At 37.6% G+C, this 12,042-nt stretch overlaps 2 protein-coding genes and 1 pseudogene across 2 annotated transcripts; 1 reads left to right on the top strand and 2 right to left on the bottom strand.

Annotated features, from left to right (window-relative positions):
* The first annotated feature begins 349 nt into the window (after window positions 1-349).
* Window positions 350-2,412, top strand: LOC105168092 (polyphenol oxidase I, chloroplastic pseudogene; annotated as a pseudogene).
* A 3,073-nt stretch (window positions 2,413-5,485) lies between these two features.
* LOC105168091 (hydroxyproline-rich glycoprotein family protein) lies at window positions 5,486-8,856 on the bottom strand. The gene is made up of 4 exons (XM_011088026.3): window positions 7,709-8,856; window positions 7,474-7,623; window positions 6,409-6,594; window positions 5,486-5,880 (listed from the first exon to the last, which is right to left on the bottom strand). The coding sequence occupies exons 1-4, from the start codon at window positions 8,744-8,746 to the stop codon at window positions 5,800-5,802; spliced, it is 1,455 nt and encodes a 484-aa protein (XP_011086328.1). The 5' UTR covers window positions 8,747-8,856; the 3' UTR covers window positions 5,486-5,799.
* A 695-nt stretch (window positions 8,857-9,551) lies between these two features.
* LOC105168090 (metacaspase-5) lies at window positions 9,552-11,687 on the bottom strand. Its single transcript, XM_011088025.3, has 2 exons — window positions 11,301-11,687; window positions 9,552-10,729 (listed from the first exon to the last, which is right to left on the bottom strand). The coding sequence occupies exons 1-2, from the start codon at window positions 11,644-11,646 to the stop codon at window positions 9,807-9,809; spliced, it is 1,269 nt and encodes a 422-aa protein (XP_011086327.1). The 5' UTR covers window positions 11,647-11,687; the 3' UTR covers window positions 9,552-9,806.
* Window positions 11,688-12,042: the final 355 nt, after the last annotated feature.

The following is a 12,042-nucleotide window of genomic DNA, read 5'->3' as shown; positions in this document are numbered from 1 at the left end:
TAATTTTTTTTATATGCTCGCGAGGACCGCATACAATAATTACTAGTGTCTACAAAAATTAATCTTTTCCAAATTGAGCATATTTAAAATATTTATATTAATATAAAAAATCAATTTTTACTCATAAATAACGGTTTGTAACATTACTAGACGAGGACTCTTACGTTGGTTTACTTTTATTTCTTTCTTTAAAAAGAAAAATATGTTGTATTGATTCCTGAATTGATAATAATATCATAGCGTTCGGCAACTTGTGTTGATTCTTCAAGGGTTTGGAACATGTGCGAAATTATGCAATCCCATGGATTTTTTCCCCCCTCCCATTTCAAGTAATTCATAGAAATAAAAAATGAATGAACTGGAAAATAGTGACGGAAAAGAGTGGGGTCTAAGTTTTCACAGGGTTTGCACTATAAATAGAGTCTCATGCATGCTCCTGTTGCATCCAATACCCATACATACATCAAGAAACTATCCATGTCTGCTTTTCTTCCTTGTTCATGGGCAGCCCCCATTCTTCCCACCTCCTCCTCCTCCTATTCGTCTTCTCGTGTTATATACTCCAACCCAACGGCACCCAAGAACGCCAAACCTAAACGGCGATTTTTGTGTAGTGCCAAAAATGACAACCAAAATGCGAAAAAGTAGTCATGATTCCCAAGGGAATAACAAGTTTGATAGGAGAGATGTGTTGATAGGATTAGGAGGGCTTTACGGTGCAGCGAGTTCTATCAACCCACTCGAATCATCGGCTGCCCCCCAATACCACAACCTGATCTTAACACCTGTAGCACTGCAACAAACATAAACAATGGCCAGCCTGTGCCCTACAGTTGTTGCCCTCCAATTAACAATAGGATCGTCGATTTCAGGCTTCCTACCAGGCCTGTCGCATTCGAGAGGCCCGCGGCTCATCTCGTCAATGCTCAGTACATGAGCAGATTCAACTTGGCGTTGCAGCGCATGAGGGACCTTCCTGATTCTGACCCGCGTAGCTTTACGCAACAAGCAAACGTGCACTGTGCTTACTGCAATGGGGCGTATACCTATCCAAGTGGAACAGGGACGCAAAGGCTGGAGATTCTCAAGTCCACAACTGTTGGCTCTTTTTTCCTTTCCACAGGTGGTACCTATACTTCTTCGAGAGAATCTTGGGATCTCTGATCAACGACCGAACGTTTAGAATGCCGTATTGGAACTGGGACAGCCCCTCGGGTATGTACACTCCTAGTATGTACCTGAATAACAGACAATACCCTGCCTTATTCAACGAAAGGCGTAATCAACGGAAGATGAATAGACCGGCGGATTTGGGCTACTTCGGCGAAGACAACAACCTGACCCCAAGCCAGACGGCTGACAAAAACTGTGTCATAATGTACAATGAGATGATCCGAAATGCTAACTTGCTCGAGCATTTCATGGGGGAGCCGTTACGTCGAGGAGACCCGATCAACCCCGGGGCTGGAACACACGAGGCGGGTTCACACACCGCCATACACATTTGGGGTGGGGACCCAAGGCAACCCAGTGGAGAGGATTTGGGCAACTTCTACTCAGCGGGTCGAGACCCGTTGTTCTATGCCCACCACGCCAACGTCGACAGGATGTGGACCATATGGCGAAACCGAAGAGGCAACCTGCCCAGAGATTTTTCGGATCCGGACTATTTAAATACCCAGTTCTTGCTTTATGATGAAAACAGGCAACTTGTGCGTGTCAGAGTTGGTGATTGCGTGGATAACTTGAGACTGGAGTATAATTTTCAGAGCCGAGGGGTGACTATCCCGTGGACCAGTTGCCCCCCAAGAGCCCGTGTGACGGGGACAAGAGCGGGGAGAACAGTGGAGGCCCCGAAACTTGAAGCAGTGGAGTTTCCGCTAAAACTAGACAAGGTCGTCAAAGTTTTGGTCCCCAGGCCTAAGAAATCGAGGTCGAAGGAAGAGAAGGATAAAGAAGAGGAAGTGTTGTTGATCTCAGGCATTGAAGTCGACACTCAGAAGTTTGTGAAATTCGATGTTTTCGTGGACGAGGAAGAGGATGATTATGTGAACTTGGCTAAGAGTGAGTACACGGGGACATTTGCGCAGGTGCCGCATAAACATGAGACTCCATTGCAGATAAAGACATCGAGATACCTGGAACTGGTGGACTTGGGTGTTGACGATGATGATGAGATATTGGTCACTTTGGTACGAAGAGCCGGAGATATCACCGTTGGTAGTATCAAGATCGTCTATAATCCTTCTAATTAGTCAAATGTTCCACCTACCACATCACCCCTATCTTGTAATAAAACAAAGTTCAATTCCACAACTTTATTTTAAAATTATCAAATTGATGAATTCGGATATAGACTAAAATTGCCACTACTACTAGAATTGTTATTATGTCCAAATAAAAATACACGTAGAAATTGGACCAACCATTCAAAGCTTTGATTTATCCATTATTTATCACATATTTCGGAAAATATATTTTTTATATTCAGAAAAATAAGATAATGAGAAAGCTTGGGTTGTAGCCATCAAATGTATAAATCAATGGGGTCGTTCAGAGGCTAATCTCCGTAAAAAAAAAAAATAGTTGAGACATCCAAATTTGTACTTGGTGAATGCATTTCTAAATACGATCAAGTTGTATGATTTCGTACTGATCTAATGATTTATTTGTGCTTACTCGAGTAATTTGGATTAGATCAAGTTCGATCAACCCGAGCATAAGGTGAGCGATTCTCAAGAGCTTCTTAAATGTACGCTTTGATTGAAGGATATGAAATTGTGAATTTACAATAATAAATTCTTTAAGATGAATTATTATCTAAACTTTTGAATAAATATAACATACATGTATATTCATGCTAAAATACTAAAATATTTTAAATTCTTATGAATATAAAGGGGAGAAGGCGGGTTGGGGAAGGGGGGGGCCTTACATGGGGTGGGGGTGGGGGTTGATTATTATTTTTTTAAAATAATAATTTTATTTTAAAATATTATAATAATATATTTGTATCCAACACATCATTCAAGTAATTTTCTAAAGTCACGGGGGACTAAAAATCCCAAAAAAATATTTAATTGGCACGCCATTTTATTTTTTCGATCAAAAATCAAAATTTCGGCCACTGAAAAATTAAATTCATCAATTTGAAACTTATCAACTTATAAATAATGAGCATAATTATCAAATTAAAATTGACATTGACCATATTTTAACGGACTAAAATTAGCCCAAGTGATTAGAGGGTAGTGTTAGACAGTATTTTTAATAGACGGATATTTAAATTTTTACATGATTTTTTTTTATATTTCGTCATATCAAAGAAGTCAGAATAAATTTAATTCCTTTATAATTACTTATGGTGACTGAGTTTTTGACCATCTATTGTCATGGAACATGTAAACCAGTTCATAATAGACGTGTAATATGACTATCCAAAGAAGAAAGAGCGAAGACGCATAACGGAATTTTTTTCACGTTTTCGGTTTTTGTTTTCATGCAATAATTGAAAGTCGTGATTGCTCTTCCTACACAGACAATGCACTATGTTTGTTTTCATTTTCAAGTTATTTTCGAAATAAGTCAAAACATATTCAATATTTGTCATCATACAAAAACACCTTATCTGAGTGTTTTTAACTGTTTTGGCATAATACATATATATACACATACATAAATATATATAAAAAAGACATGATTTGACAACGAACAGTAATTTTTGTCTCTCAAAACACAATATTAAACATACAATATTTATTTTAAATTATCTTAAAAAACAAATCCAAACATATATACTATCTCTAACACATACTTATTTATCTTTGTTTTTCTCTCTCTATCTCCATAAAACACAATAAAACACTGCGAAAATGAATCCAAACATTATGACGGCACCTTGGGGACAAAGTTGGACCATTTCCCTAAAGTAACGTGCGTGCCAGTGCCAACCTTTATACATTGGCAGTACCTACATTATAGTATTTTCTACTTATAATAATAAAGTTGATTATTGGTAATAATTTGTAAATCATTTATAATTTAGCAAAGATTGAACACATGCGTCCTACTTAATAAGGTTTATCTCAATTAACGAATTTATTGGGTTTGATTCCAACCATATACGTGGAATGCTATTATATTATATAGTATATATTGTTTACTGTAATAATATGTGTTGTTTAAATCTAACTTATCTGATATTATTAATCATAATATAATTGTTGTAATTATTTTGTTAAATATTGATATTCGACAACAGTAATTATCATCGATATATTTTAATTAATAATAATTCATCGCTTTTAATTAAAAAAAAAAACCAACACACACGTCATATATATATATATATATTGCAGCAATTACGATCATAAGATTATAATTTTGCTTGTTGTATAATTTTTTGTTGCCGTCCCATAAGAAAATATTAGAAGAATCACTCCAACCGCTCAGAGTAAATTCGGGCGACAATGATTGAATCTTTTTGGGAACAAAGAACAAAAAATTGTTATACATATATTAAGCTTGATAATAACATGTTATCTACACATACCTACCGTGAAATTTTTCGAAATGTACCGAGCAAATAATTGATTATAAGGATAATTACACTCATTTTCCTTAAAATTTGGTGTAATTGGTGTAATTACGCATAAACTCTATATGATTTAAAAAATTACATCTCATATCCATGATCTTTCCTTTCATCTAACTTATTTATTTTTTGACTTATATATTATCCATAAAATAGATTGAAGTTTAGTTTTAGGGACAGTGACAATACCCTCCCCTAGACCCCTGTTATTTAAAAAATTATATTAATACCCCTAGGTTTGCGTCTATTTGAAAATAAATCCATCTATTAGTCAAAATTCACCAAATTTGCTAATATTAACAAAAAAATTTGAATGGCAATTGATATTTAATTTTTTCAACTAAACTACCCTTATAACGATTAAGATATACCTCCTCACATGTATTAATGCGTGAAAACGTATGATAGTAATATAATCATAAAAATATTTATTTGACCTACAATAAATTAATAATAAATCAATTAAAGAAAAATATTTTTTTAAATTTTTTATTAATATCAGCAAATTAAATAAATTTTGACTAACGGGATGACTTAGTTATTAGATGAAAACAAATCTCAAAAGTATTAGATGTAATTACTCAAATTATAGAGAATTTACATATAATTATATCAAATTTCAGATAAAGGGAGTGTAATTGTCCCTTAGTTTTATGTATGTCTCAATGTACTCAAGTATTATGAGAAAATATATGAAATAAATGTGCAAGTTAATAAATAGTTTCTTCATTATATTTGCTCATGATGGTGCCACAAGTAGGCCAATTATTTCTGGCCTATGATCACAACAAAAAGAACAAGAATTTAAATTTCATCCTTCTCAAGCTGCTGAAGTCTAATCGAACTGGGCGGAGCTTCGGCTAATTCCAGTACAAGGTTGGGACATCAAAATGAAGTATCTATGAAATTAAAATCCAAATATATGCCATCATGAATATAAATGTGCTACAGGGAGAGAGCCCGTGATGAATGGCTTCAACCCCCTAAAATTCTCATGGTTGTAAATTATTACACATCAAGCTGAAATGAATGTCGTGAAAAACGTTCACTACTTCGATGTTTTCGCAAGACAAGGTCGAAATAAAGTAACACTGCGACTATTCAACCAAAAAGCTCCTTTGGGCAGTTTGACAAACCTCCCGGTGATATTACATAATTCGAAACACAGAGCTTCTTCAAGCAGAGTATAGCCAGGCCATGCAAACTTATTTGTATTGCTGAGAAACCTCCATTACAAGCTTATCCATGAATTGGCATTTCTTGTCAAATCCCCAGCCTGGATTGCTCTGCATAAGTTATCAAAGCAACCAAAAAATAGTAAATAAATAAATGCACCGGACAATTAGATCATAAATTCAGCCCAATACATATCTTGACCAGACTTAAAGAAAGCACGGAAAAACCACAAGTCTTATAATTTATTTATTTAATCGTTTATTTTGTGAAAGAAAATAATGTTTAAGATTCAAAAATACACTATTCAACTTAAATTCAAATTAGTGCAGCAAACCAACATTTTGTGTTCCGTACACTAATTTTATCGAGTTTTTTTCTTAACTCATGATATTGTGTCACCATAAACCTGTTTCCTCCTAAGTCTACACAGAGCTGGAGAAAATCTTTTAACCTCTAGGTACAAAATCATTTCATACTGGGCCTAAATGCATATCCCCTGAGGGGAGTGGTATGAAGCAGACACCAAACAGTTGACCAAATGACACACAGAAAGGTGTGCTTGCAGAGAAAGCATGTCATCAAGCAATAAATGGTTTTTATGGCACAATAAATAAGTCCAATGGAGACAGGAATTTCACCTGCAATGAGAGAACAGCACGCTCAGTAAAACGCTTTACAGAAGAAGGTGCACTAGCAGGGAGAGTTTTGGCCACTCTCTCCAGCTCTTGCTGCTGCTGCTTTGCAGTTACTCTATCCGGACCACTATAATGGTCTACTATCTCTTTAATAAGAGGAACTGTCTTCATTGTTTCTTCCATAACTTCCTATATATGGGGCATCAGGCAAGATCGTTACAGTTGATAAATCAAAGGCGAACTAAAGAATAAACGACACTATGTTTATGAAGACAGCACAAACGAAACACAACAGAGGAACTTCCTTACAAGAATAATGAAAGTCTAATGCCATAAAAAAGCTACTAAAGAAACGATATTCTGTTGAACATATTACTTCATAAAACAATCAGAAAGTAGGAGTAAAATCAGAAGACACTTCGTAGACCAAGAACATTCAAAATGAAATAAATGGATGAGAAGCAAACTCCTCAGTTGCTCATTCAGAAAATGGAATTTGCAGATAAAGCTCAGGTACATATTCCGTTGATGAGAACACAGCTCTAATAAGTCAACTGAAGACTTGTCAACCTAGATTCCCAGAAGCCATAAAGAACTTCAACTATCACAAAAGAAAGACCACAAGTTTCAGACCAATGTACTAGCTAATCAGAACATAAAATCTAGAAAAAGACTGAAGAATGAAACAGTAAATACAGAAATATAGGCCCACATTTTTGCCACATTTTATGTTTTTCTACATTTGATGCTTCAACATATACTTTACCATTAATTCTGTATTGACCCTCAATATTTAGTTCAGTTCTGATTTCCTTTTATGTGCAAAGGGTTCACAGGAATTTCCTAAACCAGTAGTAATAACGGGCCAAAGGCATATATCACACGGCAAACCACCAAGGAACATAGCATTGCAAGAAATTGAAGTTTAGCAAGTCCTGTTGCATAAATTTCGCAATTGAATGGCAAATATGCCTCATATACCATTCATTTGCACTAAACAGAGAGCATATGGTTGGATAACTCAGCAGTTCCAGGAGAATGAAAACCAAAAAGTATAGGTTGCTTTACCTCCCACTCTTCTTGACTCTGGATCCCTTCGTATGCCATGAGGAATGGCTTCATCTTCTCAAGTGCATCCCGAAGAGGAATAGGAGGCTTCTCATCAATATCTGGGTTGGTGCCAAACTCTTCCATCAAATACTCTGGTTCACATTCAATCTGCACAAGGAACCCCAAAAACAAAAATCAAATGAGTTCATCGCACAGACCCAATCCAACAAGAGGAAACCCATGAAGGAATTACCAATAAGTTAGTGTGAAGAGCATCCAAATAGGCATCATCAACAGGGGCCGGCAACACACTGTTGGACGCTTCCTCAAACGCTTCAGCCAATTTATTCATACTCTCAGGGCCAAGCTTCTGAGCCAATTTCTCCCCATCCGCTGGATCACCAAGATACAGTCCCCCAGCTTCATCATCAGAATCCTCATACATATCATCACCTCTTCCTCTCCCACCAATCCTTCCTCGTCCTCTTCCTCTTCCTCTCCCTCTCCCTCTGCCCGCTGATGCACCTCTGCCACCTCTAACTCCAGCTCCACCTCTCTCGCCTTCCTGGTCTCCCCTCGACAAAATCCCCACTGCCCTTTTCACTTTCTCCTCCTGGCTCAATTGCTCACGAGGAGAGCTCTTATCTAGTGCCGGCACGTCAGAAGCAACAGCCTCGGCTGAATTGGGCTGCTGCCGCTGGCGAATGTGACGATTCTCCATTTTAGGCTTTTCGGATTGGACTGCAGGTGGTTTTATGGGCTTCCCGCGGCCCACGCCAGATAAAACATTGACGATTTCCGTTGGAAGTTCTTTCTCTTTTCTTACCGGGACTTCAGATTCAGCGGAATCATGTTGTGCCTCTTCGTCCTTGACGAAGAGCAATGGCATCTTGACATTAGCTTTTGACGGTTTTCCAGAGGAGTCCGATTCTTCTTGCGGAGGTGGCGAGGGGGACTTACTGGGAACAAAACCACGCCCGCGGCCAAGAGGAGGAGCCCTGGAGTCATTGTTCAAGAAGGAAGAGAATGAAGGGATAACAGGGGCGGACGGAAGTAGTTTACCTCTGCCTCGGCCATGTCCATGCGGCACTGGAGATACATCGTCGTGTTTGGCACTGTCGGGTTCATTTTCGGTGGGGCTGTCGACGGTGAACTGGAAGGGGCTAGCGCGGCCACGACCTCTGCCGCCACCGCCGCTGGATGAGGTGGAGAAAGCGGCAGAAATGGAGGAAGTGGTGGCGGTGGGTCGGCTGATCACTGGGTAGGGGATCTTCGTTAAGCTTCTTCGCATTTTGGAATTCTGGACGAAACGATTCGGATCGAGAACCGGATAGTACAGCCACTAGGGTTTATATGTTTTGGGAATTCTTTCCCTTATTCCTTAAATCTCTATTTTCTTCTCACCATCTCCAACTTTTAAATTCGTTAGAAAAATCTCTAAAACATTTAAAAAATATAATGAAAAATATGTATACAATTAAAAATTAAATAAAAAGACATGAGAAAACATGTAATTTGCAACAATTTATTTAATTTAAGAACAAAAAAAAAAATCATATATTAGAAAACATATGTAAAGTTTTATCAAATAAATGGAAACATTAAAATTGAACAAAAACCAACATACCAAGAAAGTATAAAAATAAAAATATAGATCCGAATTATGATTTTATACAAAACTCATAGGTAGTTCAATATCAAATTATAAGTTACAACGGTGATCACTTTTCATAAATTGTAAATTAATTATATTATACTTGTTATATAATTAGTTCGAGTTCGGCCAATCCCAATTTGGATTATAATTTTTCGTATAAATATAGGTGTATTGCACTTTAGATACTTTATCTCCTAAAAAAATACATTTGGTCTGATAAAACTTACACTATTGACATATTAATTCTGTAACAATGCGATCAATTTAAATTCCGTATGTTTTATAAATGGTAAAGTATTGCATTAAAATATGAATAAAGCATTTTGTTAAATAAGTAGACGGGATGAATTTTATCCACAAGATATGTATATATAGAGCTAACTGATATGAAAAGATTGATATAAATCAAAATTTCAGAGAAAATATAGCTGGAATACAAATCACTTTGTTCTTGCTGATCAAGTTGCGACCTAAACTACACAGTTCAATGTCAGCATTCCACTTCTGTTCAAGTATTTAGTGAACGTCAAGCAATGATCAACTTCTTATAAAACTAAGAAATAACACAAGCTCACCACACGAATACCTCTGCAGATCATTCACCATCATGATCACAATAACTTCCCAACAAGAGAGTATTACTCTTCACATGGTAGGCAAGCATATGTTGGAAATGATGATCAAGGCCATCATGCTAGCAAATAAAAGGAGCTTTAACATGATTGTCGCTGCAGTAAAGTCCGGGACGCTGAGTGTAGCCTTGTCTCTTCAATATTTCCCTGGCGTTGAGCACGAGATCTCGGTTACTGACTCGACCATTTGTTTCTGCTATTATCATCTGAATTGCATTGCTTAGGGCACCATAAGCTTGACTAGCATCACCTGGTGGGTTGGCATCGGCAGACGTTTGGTCAGTTTGGCAACCGCTGATGAGAATGCCACTATCTGGCAGTGATCTGCTGGCGCCTCCAGCATAGACTTCCTTTTTGCTTCCAACTTGGGTTTCCATGGCAGGTTTTCCATAACTCCCATTGGTTTCTTCCAGCTTTTGTTGCAAAAACTGCATGGCCATGCCCCCCACCATACCCATGAACCCACCACCTGCATCTGCTCCCTGGCCCTGGCCCTGGCCCTGAAGATTGGTCAAGATCACCTTCATAAATTTCTTAACCTTGGGGCTGGCATCATCACCGAACACATCAAATAGAGTCGGCCTCAAATTGCCTACGTCTATATCGTTCTTGCCAGTCCTTTGCTGGAGTATCTCAATAAGAGTTGGGAGTGGCAAAGATTTGTTCTTCATGTAGCCCTGCCCTTGATGATGTCCTCCCAAGTCTTCATGTTCTTTATCTTCTTGGTGTTGGCTATGGTCGCGCCCAAATCCCATTCCAGAAGGGATGCGGAAGCCGTGGGACTCAACAGCATCTTCAACTCTTTTCTGCAAGAAGTTCATGAATCCACCGCCAGATCCATGCTCATCTTCCTCATTTCCCTTCGTGCTCTCTCCAATTTGCTCCTTGGCCTCATCAATTAGACCACCACTGTGACAAGAATCGGATACAATGGTGATTCGGCATCCCCCTGGTACTTGGTCAACTAAATCTCTAAAATCATCATCTGATGTCGCACAGAAATCATAATCCACCGAGTCAAAATCTCTAATTTCATACTGCAATCTTTCATATCCAATGAAAAGGCATACAAATATTATTGTCGTATACATTCATACTCCTACATCGCTTGAAGCTAAGGAAGTATGAACATACTCAGATGCAATCATCAACGGCGAAAAGATCATACCAAGAAACTCCATCATATCTAGTATTACATAAATCAGGCATCAAAATTGAGCTTCATAAAGTATATGAGCAATTCTGTCTTGTCCAGGTCAAAGCATAATCTTTGGAGCACAAAGAACAACACATTATTGATGTAACCATGAAAAGTCCAATGCACGTACCATGATCTCACCAAATCATTCAAAATGCTCAGTTCACATTTTTTCCATTTTGATTTATCTATATCTACAATCTTACCCAATAGGGTTTCAAATCAAACAACACCTTATAATATATTTCATCACCCAGTATGTAACACTCACATGCCACACACACGTTTACGTACGAAACACACAAAGCACACAAATCATCAGAAAATACGAAAGAAAAGAGAGATGCCGGCGGCTGACCAGTAATAAGATTCATGTCACTGGGGACAATGCACTCGTCGTAGCCGGTGTCGTCATCCTCGCCAGTCTCCGCCGGAAGGCGCGTGCCATGGCCGCTGTATTGCACGAAGAGAAAGTCCCCGGGGTGGGCGGATCTCACCAAACTGTCCAACGCCGCTCGAATGTTCCGGCCGGTGGGCTCTGTGTAAGAAGCGTCTGTGTCTATGAGCACCGTGATATCGTCATTGTGAAATCCATAACGCTCCACCAGGCATTCGTGCATTCGCCGTACATCATTGATGCAGCCCTTGAGCTCCGCATTGGTTCCCGGGTAATTGATCCCGATCAATACCGCCCTTTTCGCCATCGCTTTCCCGGATTGTTTCTGGTGTTTGAATGTTTTCTTTATATTGCGTTGTGTGGAGTTCTTTGTATGAAAGTGTATAAACTTTTATTTTATAGGATGATGATGTAATATAATACCATACTACTCGGCCTCCTTTGGTTTTATTTTCGTTTTTGATTTATAATTTTTAGGATAAATTATTAATGATTTTCATAAAATTTATCATAATTATAAATATTTAATTATTATTTAAAAATTTATAATTTTGTTATAAAATTAATATTTATTTAATAAATACCTTTTACAATAAACTGTCATATGTATTATTTATTAAACGATGGTTCATACAATATGAAATTTTAAAATTTTTAAGTGACGAGGGATATTATAATTATAACAAATTTGAATGAGACTTGT

This window comes from Sesamum indicum, linkage group LG8 (genome assembly GCF_026168435.1).
Source record: "Sesamum indicum cultivar Baizhima isolate 11 linkage group LG8, ASM2616843v1, whole genome shotgun sequence".
In the NCBI taxonomy this organism is placed as follows: Eukaryota; Viridiplantae; Streptophyta; class Magnoliopsida; order Lamiales; family Pedaliaceae; genus Sesamum; species Sesamum indicum.
This window is presented reverse-complemented; position numbering and strand designations above follow the sequence as displayed.

What these genes read in the sequence shown, in the direction of transcription:
- LOC105168091 (XM_011088026.3), bottom strand. Translation starts at nt 8,746, where the DNA reads ATGCGAAGAAGCTTAACGAAGATCCCCTACCCAGTGATCAGCCGACCC. An exon ending in AGAGTCAAGAAGAGTGGGAG is followed by an intron (nt 6,595 to 7,473) that starts GTAAAGCAACCT and finishes CCCCATATATAG; the next exon opens with GAAGTTATGGAAGAAACAAT. An exon ending in GTGCTGTTCTCTCATTGCAG is followed by an intron (nt 5,881 to 6,408) that starts GTGAAATTCCTG and finishes TAACTTATGCAG; the next exon opens with AGCAATCCAGGCTGGGGATT.
- LOC105168090 (XM_011088025.3), bottom strand. Translation starts at nt 11,646, where the DNA reads ATGGCGAAAAGGGCGGTATTGATCGGGATCAATTACCCGGGAACCAAT. An exon ending in TGACATGAATCTTATTACTG is followed by an intron (nt 10,730 to 11,300) that starts GTCAGCCGCCGG and finishes GTGCGACATCAG; the next exon opens with ATGATGATTTTAGAGATTTA.